At 31.6% G+C, this 25581-nt stretch overlaps 1 protein-coding gene across 1 annotated transcript in view; it reads right to left on the bottom strand.

The window, feature by feature from the left end:
• LOC132926378 (paired box protein Pax-6-like) overlaps window positions 1–21979 on the bottom strand; it is a 69401-nt gene extending 47422 nt beyond the window's left edge. Inside the window, exon 1 of the mRNA XM_060990730.1 lies at window positions 21202–21979. Within this exon, the coding sequence (XP_060846713.1) occupies window positions 21202–21445 (244 nt within the window). The 5' untranslated portion in view covers window positions 21446–21979. The remainder of the gene's footprint in view (window positions 1–21201) is intronic.
• Between the last annotated feature and the right edge of the window lie 3602 nt (window positions 21980–25581).

Raw genomic sequence — 25581 nt, forward strand, 5'->3', positions numbered from 1 at the left:
TATTACGATGTACAATAAATTCCTATTATATTGTTGGTATTATTACTATTATAAATTATAAATTATTTTTGTTATTATTATCATCATTATGAAAAAATAGCCACTAGGCAATACTCTAGCTGCAATTAGTCGTGTCTACTCATTAAGTAGGTGGTCACTGTTTCGAACAGTTTACACATCAACTGTCACTCATATATCATGTACACTCTAGGAGGGGAACCCACTATATTGTATTAATGTTTTCAATTATTTGAAAGTAATGACAACCATCACATAGTTAAAACTCGGTAGTCTAATTTACTATGTTTTTTTTTATAACCCGGACCGCTCATAACCTCAACCAATTGCTTTTGGAGAACAAAATAGACTACAATTACGTTGTTTAAAGTAATTATAATAACATATTTTAGAGAAAATCTAATATTTTCAAATTATAATTCTTAATGGACTATATTATTCACATTATGTCTCATCACTTTTATATAAGATATAATCATTGATTATATAATATAATATAGTATATTTTAAAATCAATGATATTATGAACTATCAATGTTTTAATACTATTGCTTAAAATGTTATTATAAAGTCTATCATTGAACTCTTTCAAATAATTAGTCGTATTTCCATATTCCATGCATGTATATTATTTATAATTTTATACCTATAGTATATTATATGTTTAATATAATACAAACAATTTATTTTTAATTTTTATCTTAATTGAAAAATAAGTCTGTAGTGTATATTTTTACTTCTATTTGACAAGTTCTAACAAAACATAACAAACAAAAATTACTTAAACTATTGATATAAACAATCAATGCTTAAACATATTGTAGTTATAAACTCATATCCTAATTATTACAGAAATGTGTAGGGTAATACAACTGTCTAATAACAATATATTAAATTAATACTAAAAATAGTATTAATCAAATACATATAATAATGTGCATAAAGCTGAAATTATATTTATAATTTAAAAATAGATTTATTTCACTTATTATTCGATCAAAAAAATTTTTATAAATACTATTGTCTATTTATATACAGTTACGACACTTAAGTGTTTAGAACAACTACTGATAAGTGATTTATAAATGTATAGTATTGTTTTGTTAAGACTATGTACTATGCAGAATATAATATTATGTTACCACATAAACATCGAAAGGAATGTGCTGAATTTAATTGTCGATACGACCACGGTTAATGGTGTATTGGTGTACGACGCAACAGTCAACAGTGCAACACCTTCTTAGATTTGATAAGGACCCATTACCTCATTGCTATAAGGAGCCATTTATTCAAAAATAAATTGTTTTCTTAAACTGTGTTCGAAAAATTTCGTGCGGAGTGATTTGATTTGTTTTGAACCGTAATGTCCAAGTCCATTGTCCATAACAGAAGTAATAGGTACTTATTTTTTACCTTTCGACAGCTTGCTAGCCGAGCTTGATCCCACCAGATCAATGCATTATAGAATATTATAAACTAGGACCGTGCAATGGTATAATATTATCTGATTATCATGTTCGAGTTTTATAATCCATTTGTAAAAGTATAGTAAGTAGTGCTCAAACGACGATTAGCGGTTCATCTGCACGGAACGACTTTGGATAGAAAAAAAAAACAGTTTACACGGTCATCTCTGCGGCTTAACCCTAAAGTCACAGTCGCATCATTATAATATAATATCGTGTTTCGGTTTGTTGTGGGTATAAATAATAACCAGTACCGAACACGCGCGCGCGGTTACAATAAAAACGATATTACACATTCCATACGTGCACACTGCACACACACACACACCCATTATGATATATAATAATAAATATTATAATATCCACGTACCCCGGGGCATTGTATTATTGTTATTATTATAATACAGACGACGGCGGCAGTAGTGGTGGTGGCGGCGGTGGTGTGCCCCTTTTAAGCCGCAATTAGTCGTGTTTGTTTGCGTTCGCGCTAGGTGGCGGCGGCGGTGCGGCGGCGATACACAGCACGAGCTCCTCGTCATCGCCGTTTACCGCACCGGTCGACGGGGCCGTTCTTCGCGATGTGGCGGGCGGGCGAAGGCGGCGGCGGTGGTGGTCTTGTTGGTTTTTTCGGTTTTCCGGATTATTATTATCATCGTAATGACGAACGCGGCGGCGGAAAACCGCGACGATTATTATTATCGCCGTCGTAACAGCTACGACGGTAATTGGTTATTATTGCCAGCAATCGTCGTCGCTGTCGTTTGTATTTATCTACGTGTTTTATTTTATTTCGCATCCAACCGCGACCGACCTAACCTCCAATCTAATTATTATTATAATATTATATACATTTTTATTTTGGTTCACCACCGTACGTTATTGTTACACTATAATAAGTCGTTTGTATAATATAATATGTATCATCATTATTATCATCATAAACCCATACAGAACGAGTCCACGTCAACGATCGATATCGTCGTATCGACAAATAATATGATAGGGTAATACTATTATTGGGACGTAATGTGGGGAAAAAGCTACTACTCGACAAGACCCATGTGTATACAGTTATCGTTGGTAAATAAACATGTCTATCTTGCGCATAGTATAATATTATTATTATTATGGCATGGCAGACGAATCTTACTGTCATTATTTAGTTACGTTGTTAGTACCTAAGTGGAACAAAATAATAAGTAAAAACACTAATAAAGTAATTGACTGAAAAAAAACTTATCTGTATTCTTTCTGTATATATACGAAAGATACCTAACCTAACCTCGATCATCAAATACGCAGATTTATAGAACACATAGTTTTATTTTACGTAGGTATACAACATATTAATTACGGTTATGATTTTCCTGTCCAATCGTAAATACTTTTTTAAAAATATTGTGATCTATCGTACCTATTTTCAATTATTAAATTATTATGATTAAATTAATTTTACTTTAATATTATTTAATATAATATGAATAAGTAGTATTGTTTTTATAAAATTTGAATACTGCGTTAATTTTTTGTCAAATATATAAGTAAGAATCTATTAATGTTGTACATCATATAATATTATAACATCATTACATCAAACATGTAGATATTAACAAAAGAGGAGTTACATATTTGTAGAGTGTAGACTATTTGTCTATTTATGATAAAATAATAATAATAAAATTAAAAAATATAAAATAAAATCATGGCGTGATGTGTGAAATACCGTAATGAGTAATGACTACCGTGATGATATTTCTATACCATGATAATATTATTGATGATTAAATAATTATAGTGGTCAATATACTTCTATGGTATCAATGTTATAATACTTATAACTAAAAAGTAAAATTGCGGTAAAAAGAAGATATTGATGTAGAGAAAAAGTTTTCTACATCGTGACTAAAACCCTGGACCATAGATAATACAATTTTGTTCTAATCATAAAAAAAATTAATATTTGCAATTTTCGTGAATGTGGGATTTTAATAAAAGTGAGACGCGAATCCTTCAATGTGAGACGTTTGGACCGTTTGGTCACACTAAATATATTACACACGAAAACAGCAAGCCCGGATTAAAGGGAGATGATGACCCTTGGTCTACAAAGCTTGAGATTTTTTCGAATCTCTAATATTACATCATACATTCATATTTCATAATGTTATAATTATTACTTTTAAATATTGCTACGTGTAACAGAAAATACCAAATACTTGTAGTTCTAAATAATATACATAAAAATACTTATTTAAAAAAAAAAAATTTAGATTTTGAAAATAGAACACTTGATACTTTTACAATTTTTTTCTTGCGGTTTAATATTATTGCCAATCTAATGAGGAACTTATATGATATGGTACAGTAATTAGCTTTGGAGAAAGATAGAACAAATTTTAATCTAATATTTATACGTGTTATATTTTATGTTTTATGAAATAAAAAATACAATTATAGACAATTTTATTTTATTTCGTATTGAGGTCTCAAAATAATTCTTAATCCGGGCTTGACGTAAAGGTACAGAAATTAAGTCGGTCGTTGCTTATACTAAATAATATCATATTGTACATAATCGGAGGCGTATACATCTCAAAATAATGATATGTACGGGGCCGCTTGTCGTCAATAATATTTTACAATAATAATATTATAATAGGCGTATACATTGTTATAATGGGTGCAAACTGTCTTGTCGTCGGCGACAGATTTCCAAACCACAGCGACGATTACACCGCACACACCGCACGTGCGTCTCCAACACACGAGGATACCACCTCGACGTCCCGCAGACCATAACACGTCACGGGCACACAATCCCATTTTTTTCCTCCAATCTTCTCCTTCTCACTCTCTTTCTCTCTCTCTCTCTCTCTGCGTCTGACTGACTGACTATCTCTCCGTCCGTCGTCGTCGGGTGGTTATTAGCTTAATAATAATAATATACGCCATACACGATACAGAGAAAACAATGACACTCGTCGACGTCGATTATTACACACACGATCGCGGACCACTAATTCGTCGGGAGGTGTACGCGGCGCATCGTGGTGCCCGAACGTGTTCATTATTATTTACTACGAGACTTCGGAACGTACAATGTGCTGTGTGCCCGTACGCAACAATGATATTATAATATATCATTACATCCGATAACGCGAGCTAGAGACCTCCGGTTTATAATTTACCGGGTACATAATATCATATCATTGTGGTGTGCATGGCGTCGTGATCGCGCGGTCATTATTATCGTGTGTATATTTGTTTTTCTGATTTCCGATGACGAGAAGAAACGAGAAACACGAGATCGTTATTATAATAACGACGGCTCTATGGGACGGCGACCGCGATAATGACACCTATAACCCGTGATCGGTACCTATGCCAGCGCGCGTGTGTGTTTAACGGCGCAGCTTAAATGGAAATCGTTCGCCAAGACGGTGTCGCTGCGGTCGAGAGTGTTTGTTTTTGGTCGGAAAACACGTAGTCCACGACACGGCCATTAGGGGCGACGGTCCGTTCTAGTGCGCACCTACACCTAACTATATATCTGCGTATATTAATATAATATTATAGCCCGTAGGAATAACCGCAATCGGTCGCTGCCTCGGGTCGACATCGCGCCGGGATTATAATAATATCATAAGTGCGCGTGGTGCGTATATTATACGGTACGACCGACGGCCGCAGCACGACCGACGCCGCCGCCGCACGATTATTAATGTTTAGCGGAGATGTACGATTTTTATTTTTTGGGCGTCTCGCGCGGACACGATCCGTGCGCAGGCCGCGGTTAAGACGGACAACGCCCGGCGCGGAAGAAAAACACGTCACTCTTATTATCGTTATTACGTGTGTGTAATGTGTGAGTATTGCATGCGGGCGTACCACGACAAGTTCTCGTATATACATAATAATAATATTATGTATATCTGACCCTCTGTTTGACCTGTACTGTGGGCCAGAGCGGACGGGTATAGGACAGGTCGTGATTCCCGAATATGTATATATAGTTAAACGCCGCGCGATAATGCGCCTGAACCGATAGGAGCACTGAAACATTCATTGGATTTTGAGTGAAGTCATTGTGTTTGATGGTTTGGCAAGACATGGCGATTCATATTTTTATCTACGAGTACATCAAATTTGTGTTTTATTACTTTTATTATTACAATCAGAAATACCAGGACTATAACCATTGATTAAACGCTTTTATACGTTTTAGTTTGGACTTGGGTATAGCATGTAGAACGTGGTGGTATTTTTGTTACATCGTTATTGTATATTTAAATATTTTTCAATTACGAAAAAAGTACGGATTCGTTCAGTTCAATAAAAAGATATTTTAATTCGATAAATAGTATCTACGGTACATTTTCACACTAATCACACTCGACGACAATCCGTGGCCAAAACTATGCCGTCCGTCGATAAGCGAAACTTAGTAAACTTATTTAGAGAGGCTGAAGCCTTTATATCTTATTTTCTTATTATGACATGATTAAATTGTAACATTAGTATAAAAAACATGATGTAATTTCGTAGATAAAATTGTAAAAACATGTATTAGAATTTATTCAAGTTCAAAATGTACACCTTTAATTCTGGTCAACAAAATATTTACGTGGAACAATACAGTATTGTAGCTTTGGTTTATGAGAAAAATTGTAGCCCCCAACTTTTTCAATGGATTTCCGCCTATGTCAATACTCCGTATCATATACATTAAAGTTCAAATCACAGACATTCCGTAAAACGACATTGATTTATCTACAGTCTATAATGACTTTCAAATGATCGAAAGAGGGTGGTAAATATAATTTTTTATTAGCTTGATAAGTAAATTTGTACATAAACTCTAAACATATCACAACTTTCCCCGTATTCACAACAAGCATAGCTCCATCAAGCCCTACATCCTGTTCGTGTACATAATAAAATATTTCATGTCATTGCGGATTACACTCGACGCACGAAGAAAGCTTAACCAGTGACGAAAACGCAACTAGAGGGTGAAAAAAACGTCTTTAGCACCCTCGAGTTTAAATTTGGCACCTCTTGTTTTTTATACCTAACTGTTATTATTTTAGTGAAATACCGTCAATTGTTAAACTATCAACAGTTTTAGAGGTCTAGTTGCGCTTGACACGGGGGCACACCGTAATTGATCGGTTGATAACATATTATAAATATATTATTATTTCCAATCTGTCGATTTTATCATCAATATGGTGCCGAAGAAACGAACAGAAACGGGGCTTCGGCGGAGTTCCAGAGTTGTACGTAATACCTACGATATTATTGTCGTGCGCTATTATTAATAGGCGTAACGACGTCGCCGCGTTGTGTGTATCGACGAATCTAATAATAACAACAACACTGATCGGCGGCGTAACGAGGATTTCCTGCGCGCACCGAGCGCCGACGACGTCTGTGTACGATAATAACAATAAAATGGTGAAAAAAAAACGCGGCGCGACGAGCGACGGAGCGCAAACCCTGCGGCGGCGGCGGCGGCAGGTGTGCGACGAAATTATATTATTAAATATAGGAAATGAGTAGCGTCACTCAGTCAGTCAGTCGGCGGCGGCGTGTATCGCGCGCCCGTGTGCGTGTGTTGCGCCGAACGACAATAATTACATATTTTACGCTTGGCGCGCGCGCGCGCGACCGCCCGCCCGGTTTACACACCAAACGCACGCACACCACGACGCGACGGTGTATATTTATTATTAAACCGGTGCACAGCAGAGTCCGCCGCGGTTCATCGGCTCGGCGCGCCGGCTATGTAGTTGCACGTTGTCTATGTATACATATACAGTATAACAACGCAGTAGATTGTTATTAAAATATATTCGTATATACGTGTATACAATGCAGCTCCGTGAAACGACGGCGGCTGCGCGCTTGTCGCACACGCGCGCGCACGGGTTTTTCCCTAATGAACCGTGCCGCGGGTTTTCCGTCCGCCCGGTGGCCCGTTAAAGTTGGTTAGTGTACAGCGCGCGGGCGCACCGCGCCGACTCGCTGGGCCGGACGGGCGAGTGGTAATTACTTCCGCCTCCGCCGCCGATGGGAATACACGCGGATAATATTATGTATTACAGTGGGTATATATTGTGTGTGTGTGTGTGTGTGTGTACAATATACACGTATACACACACTTCCAGGCATTTCGTCGTCGCTAGCGATCCGGTTCGTTTGCTATTCGATTTCGATGGGATCGTCGGATCTCCGCCGACCGTCAGCGCGGCTGGCTGCTGCAGTCGTGTCGTCTCGTGTTGATAAACAATATTATAATCGTGTCCAACGACACGCTGCGGCTGTGTACACGCTAGCTATTGCACCGCGTACGACAGCCTCGACACAATATTACACCACGCTTTGTTTATCGGCAGGTATACGACGATTACTGGTTATTACCCGTCTGGTCAGAGTACAAACAGAATTCTGGTTTCGGCATACGCTGATTTGATATATCTAGGTACAAGAAGTCTGCAGAGGTGGGGGTATAGTATATTACTGGATAAAGTGGCCCGCTGGGGCTGCGCACCCCCGAATATAATATAGTACAGTGGTAGAGGTATAATGTTATGAAGCGATTAATGAACCATGAACCATCGTGGGAAATTATACACTCGTTGAATGAAAATCGCATGATAATGTATATTATTCAAAACTTTTAACAAAAACTAAAAAATAAACGCTTTGAGATCTTAGAGATTGTAGTAACAAGTATTTTTACTCGTTTTTTTGAGGGGGCTAAACCGCCCAAGTACCATCCGATTACCCCCGGTGGTTTCACAATTGTTTAGGCTAGTTTCATACTAGTTACTAGTTCCTAATATAGCTATTAAAAATATAATGTTACATACTAATAAGTAATAACTAACAAAATATACATTAATCCACTGCAAGAGAAAAATATTTTGATCAGTGATGACATACGTAAATTTGATCCAATGATCCCTTGACACTATGAACGGACTACGGAGTGCCGTTAATTTTTAAATCAAAACTATTGCATTTATGTATTTATGGAGTTTTTAATTTAATTAATTCTGTTTATTAAAAAAATGTGTTTATCAATTAGTAATTTTATATAGTAGTATACCATGAATAATTTATACAGTAGTATATTTATTATGCCCAAGTGTACGGTTGAGATTGTGAATTTAATTAAATACAACTTTACAAAATAAAATATATGCAATATGCATTAAGTATTAACGTGTAATTTTTGATAATAAAAACGGAGGTATCGCGCTGTTTAAAAATGCGCCAGTTGAATAGCTTAATTTTAATACAGATTCTGAACTGAACGAAGAATGCCAATATACTAATTTTGTGGTGTCTTTCCAAGTATTGAGATTTGGGCTAGTCCGAGATTAGTTTAGTCTGAAAGACTAATAATAGCGTACTCAGAACATGATTTGACCTGATTTTTAAAAATAAAATGTTCTATTCATTTTATTTATCGGGAATCGTTGAAGTTAGAAAAGTTAATAAATTTTATTTCCAACTCGGCGCAACTGTGTTGCACAAAGGTTCGGTTAAAAATATATTATTGTTTTATATAAAAGTTGTAACATGTACAGAAAAACAAAAGAGAAAAAGTCTGTTCATTTTACATTTCGACTTCGAAACGACGATGACGTCCGCTGCCGATGCCCACGTTAAAAACCACATAGGATAGTACATTATTTTTATAAAAATTATTAAATAACAACCATATTGTTTTGTCTTCATGAATCATAATATTTTATATTATTGTTATTATCATTTTTTTTTTTTGAAAGAAAGAAAGCCAAAATTTATTTTAATTTAGTACATGTCATCACTTTTATTGAATTAAGCCTCTTTCCGATCTTTTGTATGAAGTTAAGTTTGAATTTTGAAAAAAAATGTTTTGACCCCGGGTTGATTTTACCCATAGAGAGCCTACAATTACCTACTCATAGTCAACTGTTGGTGTCGACCGGAATATAAATCGCGTATTCAGTGCCACAGTTGATACTTGATAATAATAATGGCTAATGTATGACTAATCGTTGAACACTTCCTTTCATTTCCAATAATTTGGTTATTATAAAAAAACTGTATTCGCAAAACTATTCTCTTGTCGATGGCAAATAACTTGGCGCGACGGCGGCGGCTACGCGAACAACTAAAACCAGTGGTTCTCCGTATTCAATGTTATTTACAATTATTATTATTATTATTATTATTTACTAAATTTTAAAATCGGCGTTATGTCAATAATTATTTAAAATGGAAAAACGCCGCCGCTGCCGTTGTGCCAAGTTAACTGTAAACGTTTTCGTGGTAAAAACACTTCCGACGACTGTAGTTCGTCTTGTGTCATATCATTATAGGGTGTTCGTTTTTTTTTCACCGTTATCGTTTCCGAGGAGCACAATAATTATATTACAACGCGTGACATGGGCTTTTCGGTATCGTCGGCGTCCGGCGACCGGCGACCGGCTCGTAAGTAATAGCAGCATTCGTAGACTGATAAGGGCGGCGGCGGCGGCGACGGTGCGACCAGTTTTTTTTAAAAGTTTTTTATCGTACGCGACGTCCAAGATTGTCGCCGCCGGAGTTGTAGTACGGGCAACACGCGTGTGTACGTGCGTATACACCGTGGTAATGGATAAACTGGTTTCGCCGCCGAGAGCATTTTACTATAATAATATTAATATAATAATAATAATACGTGTAGTAGTAGTAGTAGTAGTAGTAGTAAGCAGTATTAGTATTTATTATTATTATTATTATTATTATTAGGAGTAGTAGTAGTAGTAGTAGTAGAAGTAGTAGTAGTGATAGCAGTACAACAAGTATACACGCTACATATTATATTATTATACCGTACTGTACCATATACGTATAAGCGACGCGACTGTATACGTATCACATTCGTATCGATTAATTGCCCGGGTCGTCTTATATGCGTTAACATCATTACACGCATTAAAACATACATTAATTTATATTTTTCGGGGTCGTCCTCGTCGTCGAATTACACGTACGGACATTAGTGAGATTACCTATACACAAACTGGCAGACACACGAACGCGCGCGCGTTAATAGATTACATTTTTTTCGGGTCGTCGCCGTCGTCGTTGTCGTCGTCCGTAGCGTACTCGACTGCAGTCGCTGTCTCAGTCTCTCTCTATCGCATGTGTTCGGGTATTACTATACATATTAACAATACTATTATACGTATATAATATACCTAATGTTTTTTTTTCTCTCCGAGTGTGATATATAATTATTATATTCGTCGTACGCGTCTGCTTGTAATACCTTTATATGTATATAATATATATTATAATGATATGTCGTGTGTGTGCTATTAGGTTCGCGACCGCACGCCCCAAACGTTAGTCGTCGTCATCTTTGTTGTACATAATATTATTATTATTATACGTTTTCGGTATATATGGACGACGGTATACGAATGTCGCTTTTGTCCGACATGTGAAAATAATAATAATTATTAATGTAAAAATGTAAATGTACCGACCGCCGATTATTGCAAGAATGACAGTTATACTCTACTTTACTTATTTACCAATAAATATATATATAGGAATTAGAGCAACAGGAATTTTAAAAGGGACTTATAAAGTTGTTATAAATGATAGTTCTGGATTATCGTGACCCGGCATCCGGTATTACGTAGACGTCGCGGTAGTCTACCAGTGAGATTATAACGATTATATAGATATAATAATATATACATATATTTGGATTGCATTGATATTTTGATGATCTAAAAGGTCCTTACCATGTTTAACGTTTTTAAGATCTTCAAACACATCTTCAACTACATTTCAAAAACCATACATTTTTTTTAAATTTTTAAGTAAAGTTCCTAGCAATTTATTTGACTTGCTGTTCTAATTCTTCGTTCTAAAACGTTCGACTATATACTATCTATATTATTATTTAAAAGTTATAAATTAAGATTTATACGAAAATAGTAAAATGTGCATTTTATTTTCTTAAAATATGCAATAAAAATATAATAAAATATACTTATATACAATGGCTTTACTAATAATTTGAAAGAAAAGTATCTTATAATTTCATAACAGATTAAATTAAGTTACTGTTTATTTAATCTTAATCATTATTTGGCTTCATATTAAAATAAATCTTAGAAAATACCTAAATTCATAAAATTTTAAATTTGTTTTCGTCAAAGACAACATCACTGATTTTATGAAAATGAAATAAGAAGTATAATATGAAACGTTATAATATCAATTTGTTAAAAGCTAATATCAATTTAAAATACAACGCGGTTTCTAGTCTCTAACACTAATTTCGTTTAAAACATGCATTTTTCGTGTTTATAGTTAAAATATGTAATATTTTACATTTATGCTAAATGTTACATGAAACAAAATATGCAAAATAAAAAAGGGGAAAGTAGGAAACTGCTTTGATCTACATTAGGTGTCAAATGAATACAAATCAAGAAGTAAGTAGGTACACTGTAATAAATCATTGTATACAAAAAGCGATTCTTAGCGAAGACGATTTATCAGCCTATATTACTAAGTTAATATTTATTTTATAAAAATTTTAAATTAAATTAAATTTTAACAACAAAATTATTTATAAATTTTAGTGATTTTGTACAAATCTAATAACCTCAAATGATTATAAATAAATTGGGACTATATATTTCTAATATTTTTAAATAGCTAAAATAACAATTTATAAAGAAAGTATTTAAAAAAAATATAAGTTGTACTGCGCACGCGCGTACTGAAAGGGTTAAAAAATTGAAATTTGTATGGAAATGTGTATTTTGGCACTCTCTTTCATTGCCCGAAAACATATGTTAAAATCATCCAAGATCCAACTGAAATATTTAATGGTACCTCTTACTTTTTAGCGTTAACGCCGTTAAAACACTGTACCTAAGTATATAAATATACCGTTAATAATTAATTTCCAAACTTCAGCCCTTCAAAATTCTACAGTAGTCAAAAAATGTCCTATAACAATCGATGGATAGGTTAATTATATGCCCCAGACCTGGATTAATTGTTGTGTTCATCATTAAACCGTCCAAGCACTTTTTATAATATGCACCTCACGTATAAAATACGTACAAATCGTACAGTAGGTACCTACAATATAACTGTTGACTAGCGATTGTCTTGCTGTCGAAGCAGCCTATGTGTATCGTATTTTACGATAGCTATAATAATAACAAATAATAAATTTATAATAATAATATATTGTTATGAATGTTATTATTGTTGTTTTATTATAGTTATTAGTGAATTTATAGTCGTCACCGCGATGGAATTCGGCGGCGGTCGACCACCCCAGATTACTAGGCGTCCGCCACCACGACGACCACAAAGGCGAGACTGTCGTATAATTTATAATATAATATATACATATACAATGAACGCACACATATACACGATATATACGTGTAATAGTAATTAAGATAACAAACGCTCGCACGAGCATTATTGGTCTGCCGACCGACGTCGCTCTGGTCATAACGTCATCGTCGTCATATTATATATTATATATATATATGTAGTGGCGAAGAACAGTCGATATAGGTATACAATACCTTCGAATATTTTGGTGATTTTATTCCGTACGTACACGAAATCGTGTCGGTGTCTCATTATACTCACATAAAAATATATACACCGGTTTTAATGTACTTAATACGTATATTAATGTACTCGTATTATTGTGTGTTATGTATATAGTTTAGTATTAAGTGTGCTAATATATACTAACAGTTATTACACTATATTCGTATGTTATATTTTATGGCTATTAGCAACACATTTGGATACAGGATACATAGTGAATTTACACGGAGCAAAATGGCAACCGTAGTTAGGTTGCAAATAATATGGTATCGATAAAAAATTAAAAAAATGTAGATAGTCTATCTACACATTGTGTTTTAAATCGCATTTAATGAAAACTCGTATTTACGTTCAGCACCACTGCAGGTGTTTAAAATTTTCTTTTATGTTCTGTGATTAGACAACAAAGTTCAACATAATTGTTATTATATTATTTTAGTGTTATACTAACTCCAAAAGAATAATTTGAAATTTTCAAATTTCACTATAGGGCTATAATAGGTATATGTATATACATAACAGGCTAAAATTAATAGCGCATACCATATGTATCGATATATGAGAACAAACAGCAGGGGACAAGCAGCTTTTTATTGACCATGGAAATAAGTAATAAGCAACTAATAATAAATCATTAATGATTGAAATTTTAGTCTTGTTCGTAAATATATAATATAAAAATAAGGTACTTAATAATTAGTATACAACAAATCACATTATTTTTAATATTGTAAATGCCACATGTTGCGGTCCGGGACGTCCGTTTCAGACTACTAATTTTCACTGCAGTAAGATAACACAATATGTGGATACATCATAACTTCGTAATGTACTAATCTTCAACTGCTGAAGTTTAATAAATCAGAAACTTAGATGCGTCAACAAAAAAATAATAATTCACTTAAAAATTAATAATAAAAAGAACGATTTTTAATAAATAAAATAAAAAATAAAATTTTATTAAGAAAAAAAGCAGAATTGGTTTTGCTGCATAGTAGGTTTTAAGTGTGTAGCTCCTCATTGTATAGGCTATAATGGATCGATTTAATTTGTGTTCAAAGCTTAATTGTATATATGAAAAATCTTACGGATGCAAAACGTGGTCGGTAACAAAAGGTGATATTACTGATATTATGGAGAAGCTAATGATCTTTGAAAAAGTACTCCACCGTATCTATGGCTCTATTGTTGAAAATGGAGAATACTGAACAAAAACAAATGAGGAAGTTTACCTGTATAGTTATTTCAAAAACACAACAAAAAGCATTTTACCAGTAACAAAAAGTAGAAAGGGCAACCCATTCATTTTATTATAAAGAATGATAGTATTAGAAAATAAGTAATGATACACAGTAAGTCTTGTAGTTTTGTAAATTTTTTCCCAGAAAACATTTATTTTAGGGTAAATTTATTTGTTTATAAAGTATTTATAGTAAGAAAGTATTACTATACGGTTATTAGTGCTCAAGGAAATGACAAATCGAAAACAAGATTAGAAATAATAATATTACGAACTATTAAGAAAATCGTTCGTCCAAACCGATGTAAAAAATAAGTGGACTGGGATATTAGTACTGTAATATTTTTTTTTACGCAGTTTAAACACCAATGTATTTCTTGTATAGTTTTATGTACAAATTAGCAAATGCGGAAAAATTGTTTTTTTCACAAAATTGACACAGACGTTGATCTGTGAACACATTTGAGCACAATAACATATTAAGTACTATCAACGCTGACGCAGCTATAATTTATATACATATATATTTAAACGGGCAAACGGCATTATATTTTATTTATGTCCATACTTCATAAATACTCTACTTCGAATATATAATATACCTATAATATAGACCAAGGTGCAGTAGCGTAGCAGAGGGGGAGTCCATGCGTGTATGCCCCCCTTGGAATTTTTTATTGGTGATGTTTTAATGACGGTTATAGCCTAATTCCTCACGATATTTTATAGTGTACAACAATCTAGCCCCCCTCCCTAGATTGAGCTCTAGCTACACTTCAGCCAGGGTGTCACCCAATAGCAACATTTATTTTTTTTTTTTGGCGAAGTTTTCATCAATTTTTATTTGATTTTGATGACTTCCTAAAATTCCCTAAGTTATTCAAATGGTCCTCCAATTCTATGACTTATTTGACATTTAAAAAAAAATTGTTTACCTATATCTATATCAAAAATACAGTAACGGAAAAATATAATTTTAAATAGGTATTTGTTTTCAATAATTTATATTGGGTTTTGTTTCAAAATTATAGGAACAAAATAACAATAATAATATACTTATTTAGTACTTGATGGAGACTTGATTTATGAGAAAGACCCCTTAATCTTACTTTAGTCCCCCCCCATTGTCGCCAATGTATTAATACGCAGGTATTCTTAAAAATTACAAAAAACAGAATACCTAAATACATTACTAAATAATAGAAGGAATAACGTTGTTGTAACTAGAAGGGCTATTTAATTGAATTATAGCCTATAGATGGAATATTTGAAATAACTAAATGACTGAATAATGTTCTAAATTAAAAAAAAAACATTGATATTACCCATAAATTGTTAAGTATGAAACATACATAGAAAACAATAGGTAAAGTAAGTACCTAGTACCTATATAAATTAACATTGATTATTAATACTCACCAATGATATTATTTTAATTTATTGAATATGTAATTATATTGTCTATTTGATTCAATTCATCACTTATAAAATTTAAATGAGCAAAAAAAGAAATTCATTCAGTAAGAAATAATGTTAAACAAGACTTAAGTTTCCACCAAATCGAATGACCTATAATTACGTCAATGGAAGTACACTAAAGCTATATTATACTTTAATATACTTTGTATGTATATACGTAATCTAAATAATTGTTTTTTTTTTATATAGATCATCAGTTTAATACATTTCTGTTTTGAAAATTTTGTAGATATCCTTATTCCTTAACTAACTAGAATTTATGGAACGAAATAATTAAAAATGATTTACGGCCATAAATCATTCTTTCCTACCATAATTACGCCACTGGTTAAAAACGGATGTTCTAACTAGAATACACAGAAATTATAGCTATCAGAATGAAACTTCGAACTTACATTTCAACATTTACATCTCCTTAATATTAAAAATGAAAATCACAAGACAAAATAAAAATTCTTTTTAAAATTTGAATAATCACATTTTAGCTAAAAATTAGGTGGTAGATTAAAATTGGCTGAGCAGCTATAATGGATTTTGCTTAAGACAAAGTGATGAATTAAATAAACAAATTATGTTTTTGAAAATCAAAGTTTCCTCGTATTTGAAAACAAATTTAATAGGTAGGTAGTCAGTGGCGTCATTTCAGTTTTTGTTTGACTAGAGCAACTACTAACTGATTTGCCGACTCAACATTTTTTCCACGCACTTCACATAGAATAATGCCATAGTTGGTGAGGGGGGGGGGGGGTAAATTTTTAGGTATATGAACGTCACACACAGGATTTTGAAGTATTAAATACAAACAATTTTGTCAAATATTTATTAGAATTAGGAAAGAATAGAATAATTGAATGATGTGTAAATAAATAATAAATAGGTAATAGGTACCTTTTAATACTGCAGATTTCGAGTAGTTAGTAGTATTTACAGTCACATAATGTAAATACTAAACATCTTACTTCTTTAAAAAATACAACAAAAAAATTAACGATAAATCTTTACATATAAAATATCAATATTCAATATTATGATTTATAACAATAGCCTTTAGTAGTTAAAAATAAGACTTCTTATAATTTTTAAATGTGCCGACTTAAGGTTGATGTAAATGTTAGACTAGGGCCAATTCCCAAGTTGCCCTCCCCCCCCCAAATGACACCACTGTAGGTAGTAGGTACCAATAAACGGGAAATGCTAATTATCGGAAAAGATTGATCAATATGATGGTACATTTATTAAAAAATCAAAAAGTATTAATAATTTCGCAAAACAAAAAAGCGAACAAACAAAATTACTACCAGATATTTACCCATGATATGTAAGTAATAGAAACCTAATTACCATTTTATTTTACATATAATTCAAATTTAAAAAAAAATAAAAGTAGATACTATAACTACTAATTTGCATAAGATTTTAATATTTTAGAAAATAAATTCATATTTATACAATTTTGTTATAAGTTTACCATTGTAAACGGGACTTTTATTTTCTTTTTCACAATGAATTATCTTGGGATAAACCTGCACTGCATTCGTAGTCAACGGTCAACGATTTGTATACCAATTGTTTATAAAATAAAAGAGACGTATACGAGTTAAGTCCAGAAGAAAAGTTAATTTTAAAAATAGTTTTATTTGAATTTTTGCTCAAAATGTAATTTTTTTTAAATTTAAATTTTTATTAGCTAATAATTATAAATATTAATATAATATATTATAATTATAAATATGACAAAACAACTTTAATTTTTATGTTAAATTTATGTAATATATAAAATACTATAAAGGTCAAATTTCTCGATTTCCGTTTATTGACACACAGCTTTTGGTAAACTTACCTTTTTATCTTGACACAATTTTCTAACACACAAAAATCCCGAGAGATACCATTCCGCGTTTGCAGTTACAATGTGAAATATATTCAATATACATGTAATTATTTTTAAATCGAGTATTGTATTATTATATTATTTATATTATTGTATCGCGTAGTGCGTACAAATGCAAGCGTTTAAGTCTTCTTTTTCTAATAAATAAAGCAGAGTACGTACTAAAGAATACAGCACTATAATAAATAGTTAACTTTCACAATATTATAATTGTGTATTTGTTATAATTTACAACATTCCTATTATATAATAAATCATCTATTTAATATTTATTTATTTATTAAATATATTTATATGATAATTTATAACTAACTTGACTACAACTATCTGTTAACTGCATGTAATATAAATACAAACATACATTAATATACAATACCTATTATTAAATGTTTCACATCAAATGTGTCGTTCCCCGCAGTACTAATAAAGCACACGCTCATAAAATCAGTTGGTATAGCAGAAAGTCTGTTTAACCGAGTGATGGTGGATGTAGTTTCATAACGGATAAAAACCAACGTGAATGCAAGTACTTAGGGGTTGTTGTGAAATTCGCTTTAACATCAATGATTACTATAAAATTTGATAATATTTTAATGTATATGAATACGAATCCTTATTTTATTGTAATAAACCCCTAATCATGGATAGATACGGGTCTATATATTATGCATAAAAACGCTCTGAAACAATAATCTTTCTTATATACCTATTTATAATTTAAGATTTTTTTTATGATCATTATTCATTGCTATTAGATGGCAGTGGTGTTCGACTAAAACTTGTTTTTAAAAATATATTTAGGGGTATAGGCGTATAGCATGATATGATTATTATTTATTATCGGTATAATTACGATGAATAAGCTTTGGTACAATTTAATCATTGATCAAAACAATTACAAAAATATACCAAAATTCAAAAATTATACTATCACAATATTATCTGCAGTTGCTCACTCATTGTTACGTATTTTTTTTTTCTATTTACATTTTCAGTTTTCTTTGTAACGTGTTTTACATAATGGGTTTTTACTCTTTTGTACAGAAATATTATAAGAAATGAACAAATTATTTGAAAATTTAAGAATTATTCCCCATTTGAAATAAGTAACATGAGATGTACAAACACTAAAGAAGACGTTGTTTGCAGAGGAAATAGAAATAAAACAATAACAAGAAAGGGAAAAACGAGATTTAGATGGAAAAATATAATATTTAATAACGACTAATAACGATGTATTAAAAAAGCTGCCAAATTATCGATCATTGCGCGCTGACAATAATTTTTCTCATTTTATATTTTGTCAAATATTACAGTACATAATCCTTCGCTAACCAAAATAGTTGAATTTATTTGATATTGAAGTTATTTTATTCCAGCTAGACAAACAAGTACTTGTGCCAGTTGTAGTATCCATATGGTGATTGGTGGTATACTGGTTTAATTTATGACGAGATTTGGCTGTTGATACATTTTGCAAAAAATATAAAATGGCAGGTCCTGGATTAATAGTATTTATTGACGAATCTTTATACCAGGAAAAACGAAGTATAATCGAGGACACTTACAATTTGGAAACAGAGTTCTAGAAAATGATAACAATACCAGAAATTATAGAAATTGTATTAAAGACCTATGGTTCATGGTTGTATTATAATAATTAATAAACATATCGACAAAAATCGATTTTTTTTGTTATACAAAAATAATTATAATAAACATTATTGTAGTTTATTTTAAAACGAATCTAATCTGCGTTCAACGATTATTGTCGTCCATAGGTTAGCGCGACTCAAGACGTCGTCGCTCGTCGGACACATATTATAATATACTGTAACGAGCAAGGGAGTAAGATAAGAACAGTCTCTATAATTATAGCGGTATCGACGGGCTCGTCCTAACTATGTACATGTTTGAAATGAAATAAAATTAATTCTAAAGTAAATTATGTTTTATTTTAAAATAAGCATTTCATACAATACTAATAAATTACAACAACGAAAATCTATCGGTTGAATCACGTAACAACAATTATACCGATATTATTATTAGCTATATTGATGTAATGATATATGTTTATACTCTTTAAAGTTTAATTAAAATATTACAAATTTATTGAATTCAAACACACATTGCATAAACCACGTATAGTTACCAATTTACCATCATAGATTATATGCACTATGCAGAGATACTAGTCGCCTATACATACAGAACCTTTATAGATTCATAGCACATAAAAACTATACAGAATAACCAAGATACATATGCATATTATAAACAGTTAACCGTATAACAAAAAAAATTTAATAATTTTCACTTATTTTGTTAATAATACAATTTTAATAGATAGGACTTAGGTATAATAGGTTATTATTTTGTTTGAAATTTTTATTTAGTAAAAATTAACCTTCAATTTTTTTAATTTTTTTTTCTAAATCGATCAAGATAAAAAAAATTATAAATAAAGAAGCATAATAACATATAACAATGATTTATACAATTATACCTCAATATTTTATATAGGTTTCACTAACAAACTGAATCAACCACGTGCGCACACATTTTATTTTTGTTGTCAATATACAACGTCTGCAGATGTTGTTAACACATTTTTTGGAGGTTTTCAATATATTTTTTTTTTTATAGGTTTATTTTATTAGCCTTCTCGATCAATCTCTCGTGCCCTTATCGTCGTAGCAGCAGCAGAAATTGCTGTTGCTGCCATATCACTACTTACGTTTTATATATATATACAAGAGATATGACCATTATTTATGCGAATTTTTTTCTTACATAATTAAAGAATATACCACCAGATTATTCAGTTAATCGATACACGCATTAATTATAATATAATGTACCTACAAACTGCATTATATATTTATCGAATTTATTCACACAGGCATACAGTATACACACACACACTAACACAGGTGTCATTATACTGTTGCATTTGTAACCTATGATATTAAACTTATAATTTATACACCCCTTATAGCTAATACTCTATGTAAAATACGTAAACGCCATTAATTTCGAAGCGAATAAGTTACGGGATTTTGGATGGCAATGGTTTATATAGGTATGCAAAAAAACATTCAACGAAATGATGTGAAATGACGCAGATACATATTGTATGAGGAAATCTATATAGGTAGTTTAATTGATACAAAATAATGAAGAATAAAAAATCACTTGCATACTCTTAGTCAGGATAAATTGGTCAATGAATGCAGTTTTATACGTATAGGTGTCATTTGGTATTTCCACTATTATGCCAACTATAATATTATACATATATATATATATATATATATATATATATATATATATATATATATATACCAACAGTTGACAGCGTACGTGAACATCACATAATATACAATATAAAGGTAGATGTATACATCACAGATATATCATTATATCAATTGAATATTGAAATAGGTATATACACTAACCATGATCGTCTCTGTCATCTTCATCGCCGCTGCCATCGACGTCCCGGTCGCAACGGCCGCGAACGGTGTCCTCGCCTACCAAACTCCTGATGGAAAACACCGACTTGGCCGGTCTACCGCCGCCGCTGCGCCGGCGACCGTGATTGCCGCCGTCGTTGGAATCGCCTCCACCGCCGGAACTGGCCCGCGTGCTCAAATCCATGACTACGGCGGCGCAATGGTTACGGGTCTCCGAAGCAATCATCGCGTTGACGGTGCTGATGGTGTGGACCCGGACGGTGCCGATGACATTTATGGCGGGCACGACACCGACACAAATAACGCACGCGATTGTATACAAAAACTGTTTTTGATATTTTTATTCGTATTCAATATATTAAAGGTATCGAGAGACGCAAACTGCGAAGAGATAATTACAAGTTTTTCTCTTCGGCGCTTTCGGCCGGCCGAAACTAAGATGATCGATGAGAATTTTTTTTTAAATTAAAATCGGACTTACGTAAAATCAATTAACTCGTGCGTGTACAAACTGTTTTATTCAAGTTATGAATAAATAACAATATAGTTATAATACGAACGTATAATGAAAATAATATAACATAACGCGATGTATTATCACAAAATCACTGTACGCCACGAGCGAGATACGCACACACTATCGCCGCCGTTGCTGCCGCTATACTGCACTACTGCGCGAGCAAGCACCGTGCACGAGCGCGTAATAATAATAGTAATAATAATAATAATAATAATAATTAGTATACACAACCACAGCAACCTGCTGCTGCCGGAGAAGGTATACAATTAATGGTACATGGTCACAACATGGTAGTTGCGCTGTTACATGGTTGTAGGCGGTAGTGGTGGTAGTGTCGACGTCTCGTAGCAGTGGCGGTAACCATGGTGTCTGTCTGGAGGAGGAGCGACGCCGACCGACCAATCGTTGGCGCCTACAAGATTCCTCCTATATAATAAATATTAATAATATTATAATTAGAGACCAGAATAATATTCTCTTAGAATAGCCAAAACAAAACGCTGATATTGTATTAAAGGATTGAAAATAATTTTCCAAGATTCTTTAATAATCGCAGTAAAATAAAAAAGAAATTAATACAAATAGGAATACAATTATACAATCCCGTTACAACCAACTCCAGGGGTCCGAATTTTTTTTCGTTGTATTGGTATTCGTTTGACGGGAATTTACTGTATAATAAAATGTCACTCGAAAAAAAACAGTTGTACCTACATTTTATTTAATTAAATTATATTTTAAAATAAATATAGAATATCAGGTAATATTTATATAAATGTACTTGGACATGGTGCGGAGCTTTTATAAATACTTTTTTTATATTACTAACTAATTTATTTACGTCTGGATAATACATTTTTCTGACCTCTGCGATGCTGTTAAAGATGATATATGAACTACGCGGTAAGTCAGTAACGTGAATTAAATTGGGATAAAAAAAACTTTTAATGTCTGCAGTCCAGTTTTCAACATATGTAGAGCAGCATCCGAAAGCATTATTAACAACACTTTTTCATCATTTTCACCCAAGTGCCTCGGTAATTTTAACCATTGATTATAATCACTATTTTAACCATCATTAACAAATCGAACCACTTCATACTTATAATTGTTAAGAGGAAATAACGAATCGGAGGATTCGACCAATAAATTCGCTACCTATCTATTGTCTCATTGATAGCAATCCACTATCCAGATATTATGATCGCTTATTTCATTTTTTTATATCAGATAAAATCTAATTAACAATAAAAGCGAAAGATAAATTTTCTTATAAACTGTCATTATTGTCATTATGTTTTTTTCTAAAAATACACTAAATTGTGCATTTTGCAATTTATGCCACGGTATATTAGTGGCAATAAAACTCTTACAAAAACCATTTAATATTGTTAACAATTTATATAGACAAAAACAAATGTAAAATATGGAAAAATATATTTGTATAATATTTAAAATATATGCAGCTTACAATTATTATATACCAGAAAACTGGTGAGAATATTTATATCTTATCTACTATAGTATTTTACTTTTTTACTTATCGACGATAAAATAATTTTTTCACATATTATTATGCAAGCTGTGAAATGATCAATCATATATATTATTTTATCTGTAATTTACCAACATATTTTACTGAAGTAATTAAAATGTTATTTAACGCTATAAATAAAAATAGACGATCGAATCATCAATGGTTTTGCCCATTGGGTAACTTTTTGTATTGTAAGTTTACGAAAATCACAAAACTGTTTTGATTATGAATCAAGATATTATTTTATGTATTGTGTCCCCTAAAATATTTTTAATCATATCTCTATCAAGAACGGTATAGTTATCTTTATTTTTATTATTTCGTGTAACTTTAGTACCTACTTTACTAAAAGCATTAATAAAGATACTAATATCAAATGTTAATAGCATAGTTATAATGTTATAATAATATTATTTTTTAAATAATATTTGTGTACTGCAATAATAATAATATTATATTATTATCATTATTCATTACACTGTGACCAAATAATTGAATTATTGAAAAACAAGAATAAATTGCTTTTTATTGAACTTAGCTATTAAGGACTAAGGTGTATACATATACCTACTTAATAATGAGTAATGACTGATTATTAATTTGAATTAAAATATATTTATGTTTTAGAAATGTAGTTACTATTAATTTAATCATATAATTAAGAAACTTATAATAATTGATATTTGTGGAGAAAATTGTCAATTATTTTTATATAGTAAATTAGTAAAGACAAGCGAATGTATGAAGAACAGTTAGAGAAATAATAAAATGTATTACTATTTATATAAAAGGATTAGAACATAAAAATAAAAGTTTAAATTGAATGTCTATTAGTTACAAAATATTTAAGGATATTTTCTGTGTATATTTAAAAATGTAATAAGATCAAACTTCAAGTTCAAGTTAGAACAGGTTAAATTCATCTGACTGATTCAATACTGTTAGCTATAATTATAAGTATTATAATTTTTAAATTAACTTTTAAATTATTTTAATAATTTAAAAGTGAAACCGTGAAACTAAACAAATTTTGAAATTTAAATAAAATTATGCCCTTTTTGATGGAAGTTACACTTGCGACCGGTTTAATCCATATTTCCCGGGCCGAAAAAAACTACCAATCCGCCCCTGCTGTCAAGAGAAACAAAATTTAATAACACACCAATAGTCAAAACAAATAATACGAGTACAACTGTACAAGAACGTATTTACATTTAAAAATTTAACAAATTTCTAATCCTTACCTATATATAGTTTTAAATATGATGTAACTGTGTAACAACAGTGTGCATACTGCCTATATCTATTGTTTTGTAGAAGTAATAACTCGATATAGTGTTATTACTGATAGAATTTTTCACGAAATAAATGATAAAAATGCATATTATTACATTATTACCTATTATATATAATATTAATTTAATATACATATCACTTACCATTGACGCGTTAATTGAATAATTTTTAACGGCATAAGAAATAAAAATAAAAAATCATAACCTCGAAAGGTATGTAATAAACTAATAAAACTGTATTATTACCTTTTGTTTATCAAAACATTGTCATGATAAATTACCAACAGACCCATTAATGCCATACGTATTATCATAGTATCGGACATATTATTGTTTGTGAATACTGTGTAGTGAACGGGTATATAGATTAAAATGGAGATCCGAGACATCGATTTGGGTATTATATTACATTATTGCCGAAATACCGAACCCTATCGGCTGGGTATAAGCACGCGTATACTGCGCGAATGCACTTCTAGACTTCTAGTAATACTAACCTGTAGTCTTGTAGATCTTATGAACCATAATGTAACGTATTACAAACAATATAACATTAATTATTAAACATTTCCAAAAAAAACATAGGTACAGCATATTATAACATAATAGATAATAGCTAGATGTAGTCGTACTTATACCTACATAATTTTTTTTTTTTTTACTCGACATATACGAGTGTTTATACTATAGGAGAATTTATAACCACTCATAAATCATCACAATCATAAGTTATAATAATTAATTGTTGACTAAATATTTATATCGTGTTATTTTTACTCCACGTTGATACAATTAATTGGATCAACTTCCTTGGCCGATCGCGTTGTAATCCGCATAATACCGCGGGCCGCGCTATATGTTATACGATTATAATTTACAATGTACTGCATCGTAACATATAGCAGCTATATTGTCCAGATTCTGCTAAATCTGACAAGGTTCTACAAGTTAGGCAAGCAATCTATTAAATTCGTCATGGTCACGGTGTACACAAGCTTAGATAATACTGC

Source organism: Rhopalosiphum padi, chromosome 3, assembly GCF_020882245.1.
Source record: "Rhopalosiphum padi isolate XX-2018 chromosome 3, ASM2088224v1, whole genome shotgun sequence".
NCBI classification, from domain to species: Eukaryota; Metazoa; Arthropoda; class Insecta; order Hemiptera; family Aphididae; genus Rhopalosiphum; species Rhopalosiphum padi.